We start from the raw sequence: 23,719 nt of genomic DNA on the forward strand, positions 1-23,719 counted from the left end.
CAGCCTCCAAAAGAATACTGGATCAGGCCCTTAGGTGCATCATCACTCCTCATACCTCATCAATAAGAAGGTTTAAATCTCTATGCCTCTGTTTCCCCATCTGTAACACTGGGGAAGGGGAGGGAATTTCAAAGGCACAAACAGCAGTTAAGAACTTAAATGTATTGACTTCCAATGTGAATGAGCCCCCTAACTACCATCTGTGCCTCTGAGACTCTCCCCAAAATCAGGTATTCATCTCACCGTGATGCTGGATAATTTGTTCACATTTGCAAGGCAGTATGATGAGCCCAGGATGGGAGGTGCACTCAGATACCATCAGTACCCTCGAGACACAGGCAAGGCTCCAGCGTGACCCACTGTCTATTCCCAACCAGTCCAAGCGGGCGGAGGAGGGGTCGGCAAACGGATGCTTTGGGAATTTTAAGGGATTACAATTGAAGATGGAAAGCCCCTCCCCTCCCCCCAGCCCCGACCCTGCACCCCCGGCACCCTGCTCCTCCCCCATCCTCCCCCAGCCCCGACCCTGCACCTCGCCCCGTCATCCCCGGCACTCCCCGCCACCAAGTCCCAGCCCCCAGGCCCGGCCCCCCGCCGTCCCTTGCGGAGGCCTGATCCCCTCGCTCGAACGGGGGGGGGGGGCAGTCTTCCCCTGAAGGAGCCACCGCCTGGGAGGCTGTAGCCGGCGGAGGAGGGACCCGGACCCTCGCCCTGTCACTCACGGGCGCGGGGTCTGTGCCTGCGGGTGCTGCTGCTGCGGGTCCCGGAACAGCGAGTAACCAGCCCCCTCCGCCCGTCGGCTCCGCCAGCAGGACGCGGTCCGTTCTCCCCAGCCTTCCCCCCGGAACCGCAGCCGCGGACACCGCCGTTCCGGGCTCAAACCGGCCCGCCCCCTTTCCTCCCCCGGGGATGGGGGGGTCAGGGGGCCCAATGGCGGGACCAGGCTGAAGGCGAACTCCTGGCCGTCATGGCAGCGGACTGCGCTAGTATCGCCCTGAGTTATCACGGCACCACCATGAAGTGTCATGTAAAGCCTCCTGGCAGTGAGTCACCGACAAATAAGGTGGCCAGCAGTCCCTTATTACAAGGATGTCCTTTATTTTTTCATCTCTGAACAAGATCGGGAGTTATTGAGTGCTGCAAAAAGCAGCAAGAAATACCCCCACGCGAATGTAGGTGAGTACTGCTTATTATATTATTATTATTATTTTATTTATTGATTATCATAATGTTGGGAGGAGCAGTGGGGTGAGAGTGCTAAAAAACCAGTCCCTTATTTTTTGAAATGGCAACCCTACAGTCAAGTGTCACTGTGTCATGGCAACAGTCACCACCAAGTATTATAGTAATGGGTCACCTCCAAGTGTTACGGAAAAGTGTCATGGTAATAGGTCACCGCTAAGTCTCACTGTGTCATGGCAAAGCATCATGGCTACAGTTACCACCAAGTGGCATGGTAATGGGTCACTGTCAAGTTTCACTGTGTCATGGCAAAGTGTCATGATAAGAGGTCATTGTAAAGTGTCACTGTATCATGGCAATGGGTCACCACCAAGTATCATAGTGTCCTGGAGAAGCGTTCACCTCACAGCAATGCATCCCTCCATCATGGGAGTGTGTCATGGAGAAATAGTCACACCAAAGGGTCATAATGCCATAACAGAGCATCACCAGGCCACAGGAAAGCATCATAGCAAAGTAGCACCACATCACGGTGAAGTGTCACTGTGTCATGATAAAGCATCACAGCGAACTGTTGTGGAGAAACATTCCAATGAAGCATCACCATGTTGGGGCAAAGCATAGCCATATCATGGTGAAGTGCCACCAACCCACAGTGCAAAATGTCACCAAATGTGGCTTAATGACTCAGCACTCCTGATGACAAGAATTCAGAATAATAAAATGCAGGGTCACATATTTTTTTAAACATTCAAAATGTGTAGGCATGTTCAGGCTACATTAGGATCCATAATTATGAAGCTTGGCACATTTTCACTTATTTAAAGTGGGATGACCCTGAAAATTTTGGGGATAGGTGGGATTTCTTCCTGTTTGCTAGGTAAGAATTATTATCCCCATTTTGCGGATGAGGAAATGGAGGCATGGACAATTTACGTGACTGGCCCATGATCACACAGTGAGTTAGTGATAGAGCCAGGTATAGAACTCAGGACTTAGTCCAACATTCCAGCACAATCCAGCAGCCTAAGTAAACCTGAACTAATAATATTTTACATTTCTAGAGCACCATTCCTCCCAAAGAATATCAAAGTACCCTACAAATTGCAACCTCTGCAACAAGTGTGTTGTGTTTTTTATTCTTTGCCTATCAGAATAACTCAAGATGCTCAGAATGACCCAAGACAATTCCCTTCTCCACACCAGGCAATAACACTGATCAGAGAATAGCAGATTTGTGCTGGGTCAAAAATGAAAGAAGAGCAGTTGCAAGACCTCATCTCAGTGTACTTCAACTGGACTCTGATTCTGCGAAGACTTCTGCTCCTTCCTAAGCATGACAACCCATTTCAAAACAAATGTGGGGCAGATCATTCGGCCCTTATCAGCTCAATGAGTGATTATCAATTATTATATCAGTTTCACTAGGCTCTGGGAATTCACTGTGCATTGATGTGAATAAACAGAAGAATTTCCTAGAGATTAGAGCAGGAAACTGGGAGTCAGGATTCCTGGATTCTGTTCCTGGTTCAGAGCCCTGATTTGCTGTATGGTCTTGGGCAAGTCATTAAATTGCTTTGTGCCTCGGTTTCCCCAGCCTGTAAAATGGAGCTAGTATAACATGATCTCACAGGAAAGACTGTCACCCAATTATTGTCAGGATTATATAGCTTTTCACAAGGCGTCCTGCAATTACAGGTTCCTATGGGTCCTGAACTCACTTTTGGGATCTGTGAAACATTATTCCTTTGCATCTCCAGGTGCTAAGGTAGCATCACAATCTTATGACTCATCCCCAGTGTAGCAATTTTGTCTTGGTAGTGGGATGGTTGTGAGGTTTAATCAATGTTTGCATAGTGCTTTGTGATCCCCTGATGAGGCAACCTAAGAATGCAAAGTGCTATCTTGTTAGAATTGCATAGCAAACTCAGCATTTCCTTAATTTCTTAAATAAACGGAGTGGATTCAACTCCCTTCCTTTTTGATGCGTTACACTCTCTTGGGGAAAAAAAACGACGAGTCCTTGTGGCAAACCTTGCAAACCTTGTGGGAGGTTTGATTGTGACATTTATATATCACTCTGCCTAGGGTGAGTTCTGCTCCACCACAGAAGTTGCTCTGGAAGCCCCCAGTGTGCAGATGCTGCACTATCCTGAGGAAACTGTGGTGTGTTCTTTTTTTTTTTTTTTTTCCATCAGCCAACGCTACTCCCCGTCCTCTCCTCCCCATCATTGCTTTTGGCATGTTTTGCATATCAAGTGGGTAGTGGGAGGGAGCAGTCTGTGTGCTGTAGGGATTGTGATTGCACCCAGACACTGTGGGAAGGGGCAAAAGGAGAGAAACTTCATGTGTCCTACAACCCTCTTGCTCACCTGGGTCTGAGCCAAAGTCCACTAAAGTTAACTTCAGTTCAATTCAAGGAGACTTTATTGGCATGAAAAGCTATGCAAGTAGTGTCAAAATGTTTAAAAAAAAAATCCCTCAGGTATCTGTTGGGGCAGTTACAACCCACCCAGGATTGGGGCCACACTGTGTTGGGGTTGGATCCCTTGCATCCATTGCTCATTACTGTCCATTCCCAATCAGGTGGCAGGTTGCTATGTGGTGTGCTGCCATTCCTTTTCTTGAGACAAGGTGAGTGAGGTAGTATCTTTTATTGGACCAACTTCTCTGGTTGAGAACAGAAGTTGGTCCAATAAAAGATATTACCTCATCCTCCTTGTCTCAAGAAAAGGAATGGCAGCACACCACAACCACACTGCATATCCCTTTTCTTGTTCTAGGGCCAGGCACAGTGGAAAGACTTCCATTCACTTGCAGTCAGGTCGCTGCTTAGTGGCTATGCACAGTCTGGTCCAAAATCTTGTGTGACTCCCAGAGACATCACTGACCTGAGAGGATTTTTAAAGACAGCTCACAGACATGATACCAAGGGTTTGCAAATGGCTTTTAAATCCCTTCCCTAAAAATTACAGTGTCAGGAGATGCAGGCTGGCATCAGAAGACTTTGATGATTCCTCCAGCCATATTCACCAGTGATTTCCCTCTCATTTCCAGACTTAGTGGCATTGTGCACCCCGGAACTCTTGGCAGCAGGCCTTGTCCCCCAGCTGGCTGGGCGGGGCCATTCCATGATGTCAACCTTCCCTGGAATCCGGAGGAGAGTGAAGGTGGCACACAGAGAACTGTTGCTATAGCAACAGCAGAAGCTGTCTGCATCGGTGTTGGCCAGGCAGGGTCAGGAATAGCTTTCTTGGGACTTGGAGGTGAGGACATCCCCGCTGTGCACAGGTTTGTGAGAGCCCTAGAGGGGCCATGGGGCCCTAATTGTGTCTTGTTCAGTGTGGTCATTTAGGGCCTGATCCTGAGAATCTGCACTAGGGAGCTGTGGGACATGGCAGGTGTGGTGCTTGTTGTCCCACAGCAGCCTGAGTCCAGTCGGGAGCCACTAAGAAGCATTTGAGCAGAGAACAATGAAGTTACATGCACGAATCCAGTGCAGCGCGCCCCTGTCTTGTGAGCTTCGATGCCACTGTGCAGGGGGCTTCCCCTTGGCAGCTGGCCCTTCGTCCTATGTTTTTCAACACAGTTACCCTGAAAACTGTGTGAGTATGGTACCTGCAGCTCCCACTGGGATCAGTGAGTCTGGGGCACCCAGCACCAGTCAGGATCAGGTCCTTCTATGACAAATCCTCCTCTAACATGGCTTTTCTTCTTAAATGTTTGTGAAAATGGCACTTTCCCATGGGCTGGAGAGAGAAGTAGCCTCACAATAAGAATGTATTTGCCCTCTCATGAGAAAACAGAAACAAAATGGTTCCTGTCAGCTTAAATGACGTTGGGCCTGATGCAATTTCCAGGTATGGACCCTTTCTCCTGTGCAGAGCCCCACTGACTTCACTGGGACACCGCGTAATCCTCTGTCCTGAATTAACTGAGTTAGGCCCTGATCCTGGGAAAATACATACCAAACTGTCCCTAGAAAGTCCCTCTCTTATGGAGTACATAGATATTAAAGTCCCCTGTGTTTTTGTTCCTTAATCTCTAAGTGTCTGTGTATTTTAAATCTGTGGATAAGTGCTTTTGTGATCAAATGAAAATAAATAATGGCTATACAAATATATATATGTATGTTACGGCTGTCAAATGATTAAAAAAATAATTGCAATTAATCATGAGATAAAAATATTTGCAATTAATCACAGTTTTAAACACACTGTTAATAATAGAATACTAATTTAAATATATTATAAATATTTTTGGATGTTTTTCTACGTTTTCAAATATTGATTTCAATTACAACATAGAATACAAAGTGTACAGTGCTCACTTTATATTATTTGATTACAAATATTTGCCATGTAAAAAAGATAAAAGAAAAAGTATTTTTCAATTCACTTCATACAAGTGTTGTACTGCAATCTCTTTATCGTGAAAGTGCAACTTACAAATGTAGATTATTTTTTTTTTACATAACTGCACTTAAAAACAAAAGTCCACTTCTTCTTCCGTCAATTGGTAAGACAAGCAAATTTGTTTACATTGACAGGAGATAATGCTGCCTGCTTCTTATTTATAATGTCACCTGAAAGTAAGAACAGACGTTCGCATGGCACTGTTGTAGCCGGCGTTGCAAGATATTTCCGTGCCAGATGCTAAACATTTGTATGCCCCTTCATGCTTGTACCTCCGTTCCAGAGGACATGCTTCCATGCTGATGATTAAAAGAAATGTGGTAATTTCTGTTGGTGGCATCTGACTCAGATGATGCAAATGAAGGTGCATTGGTCTGCACTGCTTTGGATCATTATTTTTTTTACTGTGCAAATACTTGTAATAAAAAATAATATAAAGTGAGCACTGTACATTTTGTATTCCATGTTGTAATCCAAATCAAAATATTTGAAAATGTAGAAAAACATCCAAAATATTTATAATAAATTTAAATAGGTATTCCATTATTGTTTAACAGTGTGATTAAAACTGTGATTAATCACTATTTTTTAATTTAGTTAATGTGTTTTGTCTTAATCGCTTGTGTAAACTACAATTAATTGACAGTCCATATATATACAAAAAACATAGTGTGCCTAATTTCAATGGGATTAAAAACTATGTCCCTATCCCCCAACCAATATCACTGTTGCTAGCTTCCTCGGGCTGTAATTAATTGCCTCACAACAACCTTGTAAATTTACATTATTATCCCCAGTTTACCAGTGGTGAAACCAATACATGGAGAAGTTATGTGACTTTTCTGAGGTCATACAGGGCCTCATACGTCTACTGAAATCAATGGGAGTTTTTCCATTGATTTCAATGGGTGATGGAGCAAGCCCATTGCTAATAAGTGACAAAGCAAGGTCTAGAACCCAGCAATCCCAACTTTCAGTGGTCTACTCTAATAATTAGTCTTGCAGACTCCCTAACAGCTGCAAGAGAATAGGAGCCCATGATCTCCAATACCAAAATAATTATCCTTCTCCAGCAGCCCAGTAAAAAGTAAAACTGCGAATTGCTATGTTTCACTTTAGCCAGCAGGAGGAGCCAGTAATGGGATGAATATACAGTACAGTAATGGAAATAAATTGACACTGGGCAGAAAAATCACATTTGAAATCTTTATGTAAGGGCTACTGAGTTCAAAAAAAGTTCATTGTCTTGCTCATACCAAGCTCTGCATGATGTATAAACTCATGAAAATCTGTCTTAATTTATCACAATGATCTGCACTTAATGTGGTCGCTAATTTGATCTGCTCTGCCTGAGTTAGGTGGCAAGCCCTTTTAAACATTACATTCTGCAAAACTGGCATGCGCATTGGTAACAATGTAAAATCAGTATTGCCAGCCCCAAAGTTCAAAACTCATGAGTCTGACTCACACAAATCACAAAATTGGCTTTAAAATCATGAGATTTTTAAAAAAATAGTAAATGTTGGGTTCTTGGTTTTTGCCTTCTGGGGTTTGAGCCATTAGGGTTGACATTTTCCAGCTGTACTCTGCAGCCACAAGGCACGAAGTGTACTTTGTTTTTTAAATGAAAGTTGAGATTCTCATGCAATATCATGGTTCCAACAGCTGGGGCTTTAAGAAAAATCACAAGACCCACAATAAAATAATGAGAGTTGGCCACACTGTAAATAAAAAGAATACATTCATATCAGGGAGGGTCATTGGTGAATATTGGATGTGCCCCATTCTATTTCAGAAAAGACCCAGGTTACAATCCTGATGAATATATATACGGGCAAACCACAAAACCAATCAGCTGCTTTAAAGGATTCCATAATGTTCCTTCTTTTTTGGCAGACATTGCTCTAGAGACAATGGAGCTAGTAGAAGCAACACAGCCAGCAGATACAGGGGAGTCTAAGGAGCCAGAGTATTCTAACCCTCTCCTGAGGCCTGCTCTCACTGGAGATGTGGAGGGTGTGCAGCAGATTTTTGCCGACCCAGAAGACCCTGATGGTGAAAAGGCCATGCAACTTCTCATTGAAAAGGACATCGTAGGGAGAGACCTACTATATGCAACCAGCATGGCCGGACAGAGTGCAGTCATCAGAGCACTGGCAAAATACGGAGTGGTCATGAAGGATAAAACAGCCAGAGGTATGCTGCTGACGGCAGTGGGCAATGGATTGGGCCCCACACCTGCTCACTCCGGCCATGACCCAGTTCCCATCCAAGCCAACGCATTGACTTCATTGGTGCAGGATCAGCCCTTCTGCTCCTTCAAGCTTATCCTGACTTCTCTGAATTCACATTCACATTCACTTACTCCTTCCACTCTCCACTCTGCTTCTGTGAAGCTTGATCCAAGCACCACCAAAGTAAAGGGAGCCTTTCCATTGACTTCACTAGGCTTTGGATCTGACCCTAGATTCCCATGTGGCTTTATACTCACCTCCTCTCCATGCTCACTCACTCCCCCTATCTTGGCTTCTCCTCTGTTCCCTTCCTGAAATTATCCACTGTTAGAAATTGATCTTTCTGTTCTGTTGTCCCAGCTGCTTGCTCATCTCTCACTTCCTGCAACCTAAATTCTCTAACCCACTTGCTGCAAAACTTCCCTTTCCTCTGTCGTACCACTGATTCCAGACTCCACATGCCTTTCCCCTCCCCTCCATGGCTGGCTCCTTCCCTGTAGATTTTGTCTGAGGATTGCCCTTGGCCACAATTTTCTCCCTGCCCTCACTGTGCTGTGCAGCACTGGTTAGTTGCTGACCTCCCCTCCAGTGGCGGCTGCATTACAGGGGGCTTCACATGTACTTAGCACTTTGGGAAGAAAGTTGCTCTGAAAATGCAAAGTAATATTAGCTGGCATTTGACCCCCAGCAAGATACCTCTCCCTTTGGTTCTGATGACTTCGCTGTCATCCCCCAGGTTACACACTCCTCCACTGTGCTGCGGCCTGGGGCCAGCTGGAGACTGTGAAAACTCTGGTAGAACTGGAAGCTGATATTCTAGCGACGAACTTCCGGGGTGAAAAGGCCCGAGATATAGCCGACCGTTATGCACAGACAGACTGCGTCGAATTCCTGGACTGGGCAGGTGAGACTGGTAATGCCCAGCTACACAGGGGAGGTTGTGATCACCATGGGTTAGAGCCTCAGCTGGTGAAAATCCATCAGAGCTCCATTGGAGTGAATGAAACTATGCTGATTTACACCAGCTGAAGATCTGACCCCCATGTCTGTAGGTCAAATGAATTTTAAATACTACTCTAGGCCTGACCTGTAAGGTGATTGATCCAACAACAAATGCAGCTCCTAAGGTGAGAGCTGCACCAGTAACTCTGTGAGTGGATCCTTGGTGCCCATGCCCTAAGGAAAGTCCTGGATAGCAGAAATGTAAAGCATCAGGCTGAGGTTCTCTGGTCCTGCTAAGCGATGCTCAGTGCAGGACCAGAGGAAAAGGGTCAAAGCTGGTTTACCCTGTCCATGTAGCTCCCTGACATGCAGAGTGGTCAGGGAGCAGTTTGGCCTCTGGTGTGACCCAGCAGCTACAGCCCTAAGGGGCCATTCTAGCAGCCAGGGGTTGCTGGACATAGTGGTTCTCCAGTCATGCCCCCGTTCCTTGGCCATGCCCACTGTGCTGGAGGAGCTGATGTACAGCACTTATTCTGGTTCCATGCCATATGGGGATTCACCTTTGGCTAGAGGAGTCCCCAACTATCTGGAATAAGGCAGCTTTCCAGCTGCCTTGCATTGAGGGAGTGGCTCAAAGCAACTAGATCACAGGAGAGAACTGGGGCTTCTTTCAGCCTAGTACAATGTTATTTTACTGACGTTCCAAATTCAAACTGCCGTCACCACGCTTCTGAAAGATTTTTTTTAAATAGTCCCTCTTTCTCCCCTCCTCCTTCCCCACCTTGTCCATGGGAACATCGACAGCGTTCAACTCTCAAACGGTCATAGTTAGATAAACGTTCAGACAAACAGACATCGACTTCAGATTGGCTCTATCCTTGTCCTTCCCACTCTCCTGTCTTCGCAACATCGTAGCAAAGAATATGGATAAACAATTATTAGAGCACGAAAATATGATTGTTGTCCAAGGAGGAGTCCTTTCCCTTATACTTCCTGCATTATGGTATCCATGCTGGAGCTGTGGCTGGCTGGACAAATAGGGAAGATCTCTTCATCCTTAATTTCTTCTTCCTTCCTCTTCTTACTTAAGTTCTGGTGCCTGGCTTTATTCCTGTGATGGTGGCATACATCCTTTAGGTATTTCATCATGATAGACGTGTTTGCCACCAGCTTGCAGAGCATTTTGTCCACGTTGCAGGTGCACTCAGCATGAAATTCTGTCGTGACAAAAGCAGAAGAGGTTTCCATGGACACCTGGAAAGACAAAGCAGATGACATTGTGACAGTAATTCTTTTCATCGAGAGCCAAAAGCCATCAGCCTGGATTTCTTACTTACCAATTCAAGAGTCCGCAGGCCAGATCTTCAGCCGGTGTAAGTCACCTCCACTGACTTCAGTGGAGCTATGCTGATTTACACCAGCCTGGGGATCTGGCCCATGGACTTGCGCAGAACTACTCTTCGTTACCCTAGCGGGGGATCTGGCCCATGGACTTGCGCAGAACTATTCTTCGTTACCCTAGCGGGGGATCTGGCCCATGGACTTGCGCAGAACTATTCTTCGTTACCCTAGCGGGGGATCTGGCCCATGGACTTGCGCAGAACTACTCTTCGTTACCCTAGCGGGGGATCTGGCCCATGGACTTGCGCAGAACTATTCTTCGTTACCCTAGCGGGGGATCTGGTCCAGTCTGTTGTTCTCCAGAGATTTACTTTCTGCAGGTCGTTATAAGAAAACTTCAGACTTATCCTCCCATCCACCTGCTAAGGCTCCCACTGGGTTCTATCCTGGCTGTTACAGTACTTTCAAATGTCTCCGTTGCCCATTTTAGGGCTTAAATCAATCTCTAACTCTTAGGGACTAGGATGAGACCTTCCTGGGGGCAGATCACCCCCACATCTGCCTATAGGGGGTTTCTTGCACTTTTCTCGGAAGTGTCTGGTTTTGCTAGAGACAGGACACTGGGCTAGATGATCACAAATCTGAGCCAGTCTGGCTGTTCCTATGTTATGTTCATGGTGCATGAGAGAAATTCTTGAGCGAGCCCATGCTACAGAGTCCTTTGCTGTTAGGTTCAGTCCTCAGAATAGCAATTCAGTTTAAAACGATGAGGCCCAGTTGACCTGTCCCTTTAAAATCAGCCCTTTCCTCTTTGATGGATCATGGAGAGGTTTCCAGTCTCTTGGAACAGTGCTGAAGAGGGAGCCAGAGCGTTTTAAATGATCAACAAGTCATGTTTCTTAAGCATCTTCTAGAGACTGCTGACAAACGGTCTAATCCTGGGCCTGCTGATGTCAACGGCAAAACTCCTCTTTTCATTGGTGTGAGCAGGACTGAGCTGTAAGGGCCACTTCCTGATGCACTTACGCTGAGCTGTACCTTGCTTTGTGAATAGTCCCGTTGACATACAGCACTCTGCCCCAAAAGCACCAGGGCCCAGGTCCTCAAAGGTATCTAGGCTCCTAATTTCCATTGATTTCAGTGGAAGTTAGGAGCTAAAATACTTGGCGGACCTGGGCCAAGATCTGACTCCATCTGAAAGCCCAGGTGCAAGTATGTTGCCTCACTGAGGGCGTGTGTGCTCTGAGTACAGATGGCAGCCCTGCCACGTGGGCGAGCCGGAGCAAATCCTTGGACTTGGATTAATTTGGAAAGCTCGGTGTTTGCAGCAGCAAGGCCCCAGGCATCGACTGTTTGATGATCACCGAATGTTTGGAGTGTTACCCCCTCTCATCTCTCCGCTGCTCCTTTCCTTACCTCTTTGGATTCAGAGAGCACCATTTGCTAACCCTAATCCAGTGGTTCTCAACCAGGAGTCCCCTGGGGGCCATGGGCAGGTTTCAGGGGGTCTGCCAAGCATGGCCAGTGCTAGACTTGCTAGGGCCCAGGACAGAAAGCCAAAGCCCTGCCATGCAGGACTGCAGCCTGGGGTCCCGAGCTCCACCACCAGGGGCTGAAGCCGAAGCCTGAGCAACTTAGCTTCCCGGTGCCCCCTGTGGCATAGGGCCCCAGGCAATTGCCCTTCTTGTTACCCCTTAACGCTGGCCCTAGCTTTTAGATGCAGAAAAACAGTTGTTGTGGCACAGGTGGGTTGTGGAGTTTTTATAGCATTCTGGGGGGCCTCAGAAAGAGAAAGATTGAGAACCTCTGCACTAACCGACACTGTAAGCTCTCTGGGGCAGGGACTATTTTTGTTTTACTACTGTCTGTACAGCACCGACCACCATGGGACCCTGATCCTTTACTGGGGTCCATAAGTGCTACTCTAATACAAATAATAGTAATAGCATAAGGGTGGGCTTTCCCTAGATCTCTGGCCATACCCAGAGGGCTCCCACCTCCTCCAGGAAATGGGACTCAAGTCTCAGAGATGATCCAAGCCAAAGCGGTGGGTGCTATCCTGGGGTGGTTGCTATTTCCCACATTTAAGTGCCTTGACTCTAGCTGTTCATAGCCTCTAGCTGTATCATGGCACAAAACTCTAAAGCTGACAACCGCCTGTGGCCAACACAGGATATTTCAACACCTAAATAAGTGGTCTGACTTCCCAAAGTGACAAGCACACAGCAGAGCCCCTGGAGAGATGGGTACCATCAATGGGAGATCTTGAGTGCTCGGTATTATTGACAATCAGGCCACTTTCTGAGATGCCCAAATATGGACTTAGCTTTAGTCTCCTATTTCTGAACCTCTTGGCCTTGGTGTCTTCAATGGCGCCTCAAAATGGAGGCACCCAAAATTAGCAGACACCTTTGAAAAGTTAGGCTTAAGTGACTTGCCCAAGGCCACCCAGTGAATCAGTAGCAGAGTTAGTCAATTTCCAGTCCCATGCTCTAATCTAACCTGCACCGTTCCTACCTTGCTCATTTACATCATTTACCTTCTTCTGCGGTCTTCTCAATTTGCTCCAAAGACAGCGTACACATAAGCCCCCTAGGAAGAAAAGTATAATTTTGCAGCTGACATACAAAACCTCGAAGCATCTTTTGGCTATTTCCAGGTGAGTAAAGCAGTGAGACAGTTGGTCCAGAGGGTAGGGCAGGCAGTTAGATTGAAGTGGAGTTCCAAGCTGCAGTTGCTCCAGATCCTCTGGAAGAATTTCCCATCCAACTCTGACCCAGCTTGGGCGATCACAATGGCAGAGGCTGTCTTGGAACAAGAAGGCAATCCAGATAAGAAAGACTAGGGAGACACCTCGGACAAACATTGTCTTGTTTTTTTAAGAGGAAAGGTCTCCAGTGACTTGATCGTCAGCATGTACCAACTGCAGCCAGAGATCCAGCAGCAAATAGCCTTTAGAGTTCATACTGTAGTGCCTTGGATGGATTCTACTCCACCCTGGCGTTTCGTGGCTTGGGACCAAGCTCCAGTCCTGAGTGCCAGAGAAGTTGTTGGCTGGTGACATCATCAGCCAGTGGCGTTTGCTTTCAAGAAAGATATTGTGATGTCATAAGGATCTCAAAGCTTTTTTCAGTGGGCACCATAAGAAGTTAAAGATATAAGCAGCCTAACATGGTCTAGCAGCTAGAGTGGGGAAGGGGGAGTTAGAAAGATTGACTTCTAATCCCAGCTCTGTAACTGATTTAGCTGCTCTGTGACTCAGTTCCCCATTGGTAAAATGGAGATAATATTGACCCGTTTTGTACAGTGCTTTGAAATCCACAGATGAAAGGAGCGATATAAGTGCAAACTATTATTAATACAGATGTGTGACTTGCTAAGGACGCTGTTCTAGTACAGCCAGTTATATTTATGGAACTAGGTAACATGAGAAACCTGGTGTCATTGAGTGGTTGTGAACCCCTTGTGCACACAACTAGTCCCATTGAAGTCACAGCTCCTCCTGTGAGTAACTGCTCTGTTGTGAGTCAGGGGTTCACAGTCTGTCCCCCCAATGACTTGGTCAGGGCAGTGCTCTGCATTGTGCTCTTTCTAATATACACAGTTTTGCCAATGACTGACCCCTCAGGTTTGCAGCCTACAAAGATGATCCTTAGTGTAGGTGTGACCCTGTGGGAGGCTGAGCTCTTGGGACTTCCCTTGAAGTCCAGGGGAACGAGGGGCACCCACCACCTCACAGGAGCAGGCCCATCATTTCTAGATCCTTAGCTGGCATAAATTGGCATTGAAGGCAGTGATTTACACCAGCTGAGGATCTGTCCTGTTGTGCCTAGTTTCCCAATCTGTAAAATGGGACAATAGACTTATCCACCTCTCAGGACTATGATGAGGCTCCATTCGTTAATATTTATAAACCCCAAGGTCTTCCAAGGAAGGGCAAATAATTAGTACCTAAATAGCCTTAAAGCAGTCTGGATCAACATGGGACACAAGGCTGGTTCCTTTTGTGTAGCAGTCTGTCTCTCTATAAGCCCCTGCCTCGTTCTGTGAGTACTTCCCCATGACTAACCTTGTCTCTTCATCGTGTGTGTCCTGTTTCGCAGAAGCTAAGCAAGCTCTGCGGACGTTCATCGCCCACATCCAGGCAACGATTGCAGACCCAGAGAAGGTGCAGGGAAGGCTGAACAAGGAAGACAAGGTACAGTGCTGAGCTCTTATCAGGAGAACCGACCTATTCACAATAAAGTTTAGAACTGCCTTCTTGATTCCATGTGGGGATATGTTTTCTGCTCACACCACTCTTTGCAGAATAAGAGGGGAGGAGACTACACTCAGCAGTGCTTGCAATGGGGAGCAGATCAGCGTATGAATGATAGTACTTTGATAGCCTGTTGGAGAAGGTGCTGGATAAACACAAAGGCTCAGATTGCAAAGGTATTTGGGTGTCTAACTCCCATGGATTTCAATGGGAGTTGGACACCTAAATCCCTTTGAGGATCTGAGCCCAAATGCTTTGCACATATGAATGAAGTCTTATAGGTCCTGTGCGAGGTGAGTGTTATCCCCATTTACAGATGGGGAAAGCGACCCGCGGAGAGGTGAAGTGGTTATTCCAAGGTTACACAGGGAGAATGGAGCCTACGCTCCTCCCTCCTGCACTAGCCCTTTCACTGCACTCTTAGCGCTGGATCGCTCGGCACCTTGTGTTGCTTTGCAGCATCTCCTGTAGCCCAACAGCATTTATGGGCTCTGAAGAGAGTCGCACCCAGTTCTCCTGAACCCAGAGGCACAGGAAGAGTGAGTATCCGGTTCTGGATGATATCTTGGGAGCTCCTGGCTCCCAGTCCTGTGCTCTGATCACTACACCATACCGCTCTCTTCAATTAACTGATATAAACTTAATCTATGTGCCTTATTTGTAACTCCTAACAGGAGAGGCCAGTTTCAGTTCAAGAAGGCCAATGTTGCATCCTCTCTTTTGTGGCTGGCAGAGGCAGGCATGTAAGAGATCATACGGGCAGTTTGACCCTGGGTTGCTATCTGGTCTTCTGATTGAACGAGAGGTGCCACTCGTAACCTCATCTAAAACGAAGTAATTAATTTTTGGAGGTCGCCTTCTAAAGGTTAATGTCCCTTGTCTCTTCTACAGAACATGTCTCTCAGCGCCTGCCGTGTAAAATGTGATTGGCTTGAGAACGCCAAGGAGCCCACCAGACAAGATTTCCTGGATCAGAAGCAGCAGCTGGAAGATATCATGCTTCCCATCTTCACAAAGCTGGCCGTGCCCCGTGAGTATTGGGGCTACAGAGCTCAGAGCCTGACGGGCAGGATGAATCTGTTATATGATTATCAATATCTGTATATAATAATAATAATAATTTATAATAATTAATATACATTAATAAATTATTGAAAAATAAATTCAAATAGTCATAGCCACTGAATACAGGGTGGGCTCTTGAGTGACCATATAAATTAAAATGGCACACGTGTGTTGCCCTACACAACATAGTATATGGTATTTCTAGGACAAGATTACCTGAGGGTGTGCTGTGGCGGAAAGATTATGGGCCCAATTCTCTAGTCCTTTAGGGTAGCTTTGTGCTGGTCTCCACCCCTGCTGACTGGAAGGCGGGGAGGGATGGATGAACACCTCCGTCCTTGTGGGTACAGAAGGTGCTCAGACTCCAGGCAGACAGGTGCCATAACGGAATGTGGGTGGAGAGATGGGAACCTGCGATGTGGAGGAATGAAGCTGAAGAGTTATTCGCTGTTGAGTTAGGAATGTGAGAAGGACACGCCAGAGGCCAGGGAACCTCCTAAGGATGCAGGGGGCTCTTTTCCTCTCACTGCCTTGGGAAATCCTGGATTTCCTTGCCCAAACGTATCTCATACCTAGGGTTACCATATTTCAGCAAGCAAAAAAGAGGACGGGAGGAGCCCCGCCCTAGCCCCTCCCACTTCCTGCCCCCCCAGAACCCCTAACCCTCCCCCCGTTCCTTGTCCCCTGACTGCCCCCTCCTGGGACCCCTGCCCCTAACTGCCCCCCAGGACTCCACCCCCTATCTAAGCCTCCCTGCCTCTTGTCCCCTGACTGCCCTAACCCTTATCCACCCCCCCACCCCCAGACAGACCCCTGGGACTCCCACGCCCCATCCAACCACTCCCCACCCCCTGACAGCCCCCCCCCCCCAGAACTCCCAACCCATCTAAACCCCTCTGCTCCCTGTCCCCTGACTGCTCCGATCCCTCTCCCCACTCCTGCTCCCTGACAGCTCCCCCCCAGAACTCCCAACCCCCCCCCGCTCCTTGTCCCCTGACTGCCCCCTCCTGGGACCCCTGCTCCTAACTGCCCTCCAGAACCCCACCCCCTACCTAAGCCTCCCTGTTCCTTATCCCCTAACTGCCCCTTCCTAAGACCCCCCCCCCAACTGCCCCCCAGGACCCTACCCCCTACCTGTACCCTGACTGCCCAAAACTTTCTCCACTCCCCCCAAAAAGCCCCCCCCTGAACTCCCGACCCCCCCCCCATTTCTTGACTGCCCCCTCCAGAACCTCCTTGCCCCTTCTCCTGCCCCCTGGCCCCCTTACCCTACTGCTCAGAACAGGGTGTTGGGCTCTGTGCGAGCCGGACACGTGGCTGCGCTCCCCAGCACAACACACAACCCGGTCCCTGGCCCTGCACAGTGCTGCTGGAGCGGGGCTGCCGGGGAGGAGGAGCTGCCGGCTCAGAATGCAGGGGGGGAGGAGCTCCTCTACAGCTGCTCCGGAGTCCAGCCCGTGACTTTCCTGCAGCCCTCCCAGCCGCTCGCTCTGCTCTGCCGGGGGAGGGGGGAAATCCCGGACATTTTGAGTGATTTACAGATTCCCCCCGGACGCTATTTTTAGCACAAAAAGGAGGACATGTACGGGTAAATCCGGACGAATGGTAACCCTACACATACCCAATTATCCCTGGCTTGGATGCCCTCCCACTCCCCTGTAGCTCCCAAACCCCAGCAGTCCCTCAGTCACCCAGCCTCTTGACCCCTACCACCCAAATTCTCCCCTTGGAGCCACACAAAACCCAAGGGCCAGCACCTCCAAACTCATCACTACCTCCAACCAGAGCCCTCCCTAAGTGCTCCCACTCCCCGCTTCTCTCCTCTATCCAAATCCCTTGCTCTCCAGCCCAGGCCACAGGCTCTGCTTTCCTCAATAGCTGAGTTCCTTGACTGCCCTAATCTTCCCACTCAGTCCCCACATCCTGGTTAGTCTTTTCCCAGTCATCTTCCGTCATGAGAATGAAGCCAGAGAAGACTGTAAAGCAGAAGGGGTGGGGAAGCAAGTGATGGGGAAGAGACCCTGCAAGCTCTAAGGGAGTCATTCTGCACGTGCCAGCTGTGCTAGGACTCCCTTCAGGGCCGGCTCCAGGTTTTTTGCCGCCCCAAGCAAAAAAAATGTTGGCTGCCCCCCGTCCCAGCCCTGGGCTCCTCGCCGGACCCCCCTGCTCCCCCGCCCTGGGCTCTTCCCCCCCACCCACACCCTCTGCCACCCCAGCTTTGGGCTCCCTCATTCCCCCCCACCATTGCCCCACACACACACCTCCTGCCGCCCCAGCCCTGGGCTCTCTCCCCCCCGACCTGCACTCTCCTTCCACCGCAGCCCTGGGTCACTGGTAACTCGCTCCCACGGCAGGTCATTCAGCAGGAATTTTAGATGTGCACAGAACACAGACAGGATTGGTTCCCATATGGTTACAGAACTGCAGTAAAGTGGAACAATTTTCAGCTTGTGTGATTGGAGGATATCTGGATGCATATTATAAGACTGTCCTACATAAATGAGGAAAAGTTGAGGTGCCTTTATTATTCTTTTGTTTCATTCTTTGTTTCTATGGGGAATTTGCCAATGCAATATCACTGCCTTCCCAAACAAACAAACAAACAAAGGCAATGGCTGTTGAAAATACCAATTCCAGTCCTAATAACCACTGGGAAACATTTCTTGCTCAATTTTATCCTACTTTTTCTACAGCAAGTTACAGTGGATCAGTATATTTGATTTGGGAGAAATGAAGTAACAGCCGCCCAAACTGAGCTTGAGCACTCCTGAATTTTGAGGTGTTCAAATCTGGAAGGCAGGTGCTGGGGGGTGGGGGGAGAGGGCTGTGACTCTGCGGGGGAAAACGGCAGCATATATGCAGCAGTGTGTCTGGTGCTGCGTGGAGCCAAACACGCTGGTCTGAGTGGCACGGTAAGGGGGCAGGAGGGTTGGATGGAGCGGAGGTTCGGTGGGGGGCAGTCAGGGGACAGGCAGCGGTTGGATAGGCATGGGAGTCCTGGGAGTTTGTCAGGGGACAGGTAGGGGGTGGAGGTCCTGGGGGGAAGTTGGGGGGGGTCTCAGGAAGGGGCAGTTGGGGACAAGGAGAAGGGAGGCTTAGATAGGGGGTGGGATCCTGGGGGGCAGTTAGGGGCAGGGGTCCCGGGAGGGGGTGATCAGGGGACGGAGCAGGATGGGTTGGGGTTTCTGTGGGGGGCAGTCGGAGGGAATAGATGGGGGCAGGGTGGGGCTACCCTCCCCGTGGAGTGTCCTATTTTTTGAATGTTAAAATATGGTATACCTACTCACAGTGCAGCTCTCCATTCACTGCAGCATGAGGTCTCAGCTACCTCCCTCCCTCCCCCTTTTTCCTGTTGGTAGTGGCCAAGGGAATGCTGGGAAATGTAGTTCTTTCCCTGCTCCAGGGCTGGCTCTATAGGCAGCGAGCTAACCAAGGAACTACAGCGCCCAGGGCCCCCTGTTGGTTCTCAGCTCCCATGCTGGATCCCTGCGGCCCCTGCAAATGGGCTGCCCCAAGCACCTGCTTGATTTGCTGGTGCCTAGAGCCGCCCCTGACTCCCCTTAGACACCAAAGGAAATTTCCAGACAAAGACTTTGTTAATTGGAGTTAAGACGGAGAGCACATCAGAGACTTCAGACTAAAACCCCTCCCAGGGACTAAAAGCACTGAGATTCAATAGGACTGATGAGGAAGGGACACACAGCAAGGGAATGGTCATTCAGCATTGCTGTCAAAAGTGACCAGAGCACATAGCCCTCTGTCTCAAAGTCTGGTGATGATGTTGACAGTTTTCTTAGTTCTCTCAGCAGCAACGCATTGTATTTGTCATATCCATTAGTCTGTAACTGCACTAGAGGAGGCAGTATTAGAACGCAATGAAGCATCACTTGGAAATCTGCTGTCTTGCAGGTCCTCCAACAGCTAAGAGCACCAGGTCAGCGCTGAACTGCAGCAAAATCTGAAGCTTCATTTCCACAGCTCCTGCCTGTCTCAGGTCTTATATTTTTTTAAGCCTCACACATATATAGTCATTAATCTGAACATACAGCCCTAGAGCCAAACTTTGGGAGAGGCTGGGTCCACATGCAGACCCAGCAGCATGGACCCATCTGTGATCAGTTTCTAAACACCAAGATAGCAAGGTTGTTTTGCGGTTCGTGAAAGGTCAGATGAGGTGCTGGCTACCCTATGTTACCTGGATCAGTGGCACTTTCAATTCAGTTCAACGAGACTTTATTGGCATGACAAGATTTACAAGTGTTGCCAAAGTGTAAGAAAGGGACAGACCCCTTAGGCCTCTGTCAGAGGCAGGGATGACCCACTCAGGCTGAGATTAGACACAGTCTTTGGGGTTAGATCTTCTGTAGCTAGGTGTCATTGCTGGCCCTTTCTGATCCAGAGGCTGGTTGTTTCAGCACCTCAGTAATTTAGAGGCTGATTTTGAGGTGCTGAGCACCTGCAACTCCCAGTGACGCTAATAAGGGGCAGCCCTTCTCAGGGTCAGGGTCTTCATTATAGTGTTTTTTTGCACTGCAAATCTACTACTTGCAGACCTGCATGAGATCACCAGCTCCTGCTCACCCTGAACTTTCCACTTTAAAAAAATCAGCCTGACCTTGCGGTACCTCTTTGATGCTTTCCCAGGTGTAGCTGTTGTCCCAGATGGCAGAAAACCTACTGAGAATCATGCCTCCTGAAACAGGAAGGACAAAGCACAGCTGGGCTGTCAGGCTCACTCTCCCACTTCAGTTATTACTATAGGGGCTGTAGTCATGTGAGGTGCTTTACAAACAGAGAAGGCAAAGGCCCTGTCCTGGGGAGTTTGCAATCTAAAAATAGCGAAGTCTCTCACCCGTCCCTCCCTTGAATCAATGGGTGCAGTTTAAAATCACCCAGCCGAGCACATGCTGGAGGCTGCGCTCTGGCTGTCCTTAGCGGAGCTTCTGGGTTTTTTTCCATGCTGGTTTAAACCTCAGTTTCTTTCTCGTTTGGGTCAAGGCCATTCTGTGACTGGGACAAGGACTCGGCCTACATGTGCTCATTGTGTTCTGGACCAAGCATGGGTGGTCCCCAAGGGTTATGCTGAGGCATCTTTCCCCAGCTGGAATCGCCTGGGTGCCAGAGCCTCAGTGACTTGCCTCCCATTCTGTAGTGTTACGTGCTGCCCACAAGCAAGGTGCTTACAAGCGGCTTTCAGCCAGGATCCATCGGAATGAATTCCATCCGTTCACCTGGCTAGTGGGGCCAGCACATGGCTGCTCAGATAATCTCCTTGATTATGCAAAAATTAATCAAATAGCATAAAAACTCCTCAGCCATCCAGCGTGACTCATTGCCAGGGCAGCAGGCAGAAAGCCAGTTTGCACAAAACATGCTGTAAAATTAGTCAAATCCACTGCGGTAGGAGCCGTTGCTTTTGATTACTTAGCTGTCCCATGCATGCACCCTTTGGCTGAGCTCTGCCTAGGTTCTAAGGCAAGCCAGTGGGTAGGTCAGAGAATAGCTCTGTTTGGCCCTTCTGTTGCCATAGGCCCCTTATAAAATGCCCTCTTTAAAAAGTGTACCTGTCCGTTCACTCCAGGTGAAGTTCAGCCTATGTGGATAGCCACTGCAAAGCACATGCCTCATTTAAACCTGACTTAGAAGGTTTAAGTGGAGCATAGACCTCAAGCTGGCTCTCTGCATGAGGGGAGGAGAATGTCACAAAGAGCTGACACATTGCTAAGCTAATGACCCTCAAGGACTTGCTGAGGGGGGCCCCTGTGAGTGACACTAACTAAGGGCATGGCTACACTTGCAGATGTAGAGCACTTTGGCCTTGGCTACACTCGTGGATTCACAGCGCTGTGAAGCGCGAGGGTAGTCGCGCCGCCAGCGCTGCGCTGCAAGTACTCCACCTCTCCGAGGGGAATGCAGGCGCCGATTACACTGGCGCTTTACAGCGCTGCACTCGCTGCGCTCAGGGGGGGTGTTTTTTCACACCCCTGAGCGCAGCAAGTGCAGCGCTGTGAATTGCCAGTGTAGCCAAGGCCTTTGAGTTAAACCAGCCTTCGTAGAGTGCAGTAGGGAAAGCGCAGCAATCTGTCCACACTGACAGCTGCAAGTGCACTGGCGTGGCCATATTAGCAGCTCTTGCAACGGCCACAGAGAGCAGTGCATTGTGGTAGGGTTACCATTCGTCCGGATTCCCCCGGCCATGTCCGGCTTTTTTCAGTTAAAAATAGCGTCTGGGGGGAATTTGTCAATGTCCGGATTTCCCTCCCATGCAGAGCGTGCGCGGCTTACAGGGCAGCCGGCCGGATCGTGCCACTCGAACGGGGCGCCAGCAGCCAGAGCCCTTCCTCCACTTCCCCCTCCTCTCCCCTGCAACTTGACACCACTCCCCTCCTCTCTCTCCCTCCCTCCCCCTACTCCCTGCATTCGCAGATCGCTGGCTGGCCGTTCGCCTCCGGCAGTCTGGAGCTCCAACCCTGCTCCCCTCCCCCACTGTCGAGCGCGCTGCTCTGCAGCACAGTAAGGGGGCCAGGGGGTCAGAGAAGCGGCAGGGAGGTTCTGGGGGGGGGTAGTCAAGAGACAGGGAGCAGGGGGAGGGTTGGATGGGTCAGGAGTTCGGGGGGGGCTGTCTGGGGGTTGGGGGTGTAAGGTTTTGGGCAGTCAGAGTACAGGTGGGGGGGGGTCTCAGGAGGGGGCAGTTAGGGGACAAGGCACAGGGAGGCTTAGGTAGGGGGTGGGGTTCTGGAGGGCAGTTAGGAGCAGGGGTTCCAGGAGGGGGCAGTCAGGGGACAGGGAGCAGAGGGGTTTAGATGGGTCAGGAGTTCTGGGGGGGCTGTCAGGGGGTGGGGGTGTGGATAAGGGTTGGGGCAGTCAGGGGACAGGTAGGGGGGTAGGGTCCTAGGGGGCCAGTTAGGATGTGGGGAAGGTCTCAGGAGGGGGCAGTCAGGGGACAAGGAGCAGGGAGGCTTAGGTAGGGGGTGGAGTCCTGGGGGGCAGTTAGGGGCAGGGGTCCCAGGAGGGGGCAGTCAGGGGACAAGGTGTGGGGGGGAGGGTTGGGGGTTCTGAGGGGGCAGGAAGTGGGAGGGCGTGGAAGGGGCAGGGGCGGGGCTAGGGCAGGACGGGGGCGGGGCTCCTCCCGTCCTCTTTTTTGATTGTTGAAATATGGTAACCCTACATTGTGGTAGCTATCCCAGCATGCAAGGGGCTGCAACGTGCTTCTCAAATGGGGTGGGGTGGGGTGGGGTGGAGTGTGACGGGAGTGTGTTGTGTGTATGTGAGAGGAGAGAGAGAGTGGGTTTTTGGGGGGCTGAGAGCATGTCACCATGCTGTCTTGTAAGTTCAGACAGCAGCAGGCCCCCCCTCCTCCTGCCTCTCTCTCACACACAGCATTCCACAGTAATGGTTGCTCTGTCTCAGAGCAGATAAGCATGCCGGCTGTCAGAAACAGAGCTTTCAAAGGGCATATCCGCATGCCTGCAATGATTCCAAAACAATGACAAGAGTGGCCACTTGACTTAAGGGGATTATGGGACGTTTCCGGAGGCTGATCAGAGCGCAGAAATGCAACCCCTCATTCACACTGATGCCTGGGCGTTTCAGCCAATGCGCACCAAGCATTAATCTTCTCGCCAAGGTGGAGTACCAGGAGCGCTCTAGCCTTGGAGTCAGAGCGCTCTACGTGCCTTGCCAGTGTGGACCGGTAGTGAGCTAGGGCGCCCAGGGTTGCTTTAATGCGCTCTAACTCGCAAGTGTAGCCAAGCCCTTATATACACCTGTATATGTGGCTCTGAGTCTGCTCCGAGCGTCCCTTCCTGGAGCTGTGTGACTCCTCAGGAACTATTCCAGCAGCTACAGCTGCTAGATCTCTTTGTAGTTGGCAGTTAACAAGCTGAACTCACTTGGAGGTAATAAAACCTGTTCCGCCCTCAGTTAAAGTGCAGTTATATTCAGAAAAGGGTCTGTAAAAATAGCCAATTGATTTGCAGAGCACCTTTGAGTTCCAGCTGACCTCAGTGCTTTTGGCCCATCTCTATGTTAAGTCTCATTTATTGTCAAACCGACACACACCCCTTTCATGGCAGATGGGAAAGCTGTTGCAACCCGCATAAGGGTCCTTCCTCCACTTTCTTCCCATCTGCAGTGTTCACTCATGGTGCATACATGGCTCACGTTGGGCACGATGTAAACAGCATGACCTTTTCTCTCAGTGCTTCTCTTGTTTCACTGAGGTCCATTTCTCACCTGAGCCCCTTGCTGGGTTTTTCCCCTCTTGTAACTGGTAATCTCCA

At 49.4% G+C, this 23,719-nt stretch overlaps 2 protein-coding genes across 15 annotated transcripts in view; one reads left to right on the forward strand and one right to left on the reverse strand.

Moving 5' to 3' along the window:
* Window positions 1-924, reverse strand: part of KLHL20 (kelch like family member 20) — a 47,925-nt gene extending 47,001 nt beyond the window's left edge. For 2 of the 8 annotated variants that reach the window (XM_042851255.2, XM_008166548.4), the window contains exon 1: window positions 723-872. The gene's annotated coding sequence lies outside the window, so the exon portion shown is untranslated. Of the gene's footprint in view, window positions 1-243; window positions 413-722 lie in introns of all 8 variants that reach the window. The other 6 variants (XR_010590030.1, XM_005304243.4, XM_065555688.1 and 3 more) reach the window with 6 other exon arrangements.
* Window positions 925-985: 61 nt separating this feature from the next.
* Window positions 986-23,719, forward strand: part of ANKRD45 (ankyrin repeat domain 45) — a 70,554-nt gene continuing 47,820 nt past the window's right edge. For 3 of the 7 annotated variants that reach the window (XM_065555698.1, XM_065555695.1, XM_065555696.1), the window contains exons 1-7: window positions 986-1,176; window positions 4,240-4,448; window positions 7,494-7,793; window positions 8,568-8,735; window positions 14,218-14,312; window positions 15,264-15,402; window positions 19,347-19,431. In XM_065555698.1, the coding sequence (XP_065411770.1) occupies window positions 7,511-7,793; window positions 8,568-8,735; window positions 14,218-14,312; window positions 15,264-15,402; window positions 19,347-19,399 (738 nt within the window). In that variant the 5' untranslated portion in view covers window positions 986-1,176; window positions 4,240-4,448; window positions 7,494-7,510 and the 3' untranslated portion in view covers window positions 19,400-19,431. Of the gene's footprint in view, window positions 1,177-4,239; window positions 4,474-7,493; window positions 7,794-8,567; window positions 8,736-14,217; window positions 14,313-15,263; window positions 15,403-19,346; window positions 19,432-20,081; window positions 20,217-23,719 lie in introns of those variants that run through there. The other 4 variants (XM_065555697.1, XM_005304257.5, XM_065555694.1 and 1 more) reach the window with 4 other exon arrangements.

Source organism: Chrysemys picta, chromosome 8 (assembly GCF_011386835.1).
Source record: "Chrysemys picta bellii isolate R12L10 chromosome 8, ASM1138683v2, whole genome shotgun sequence".
NCBI lineage: Eukaryota > Metazoa > Chordata > Testudines > Emydidae > Chrysemys > Chrysemys picta.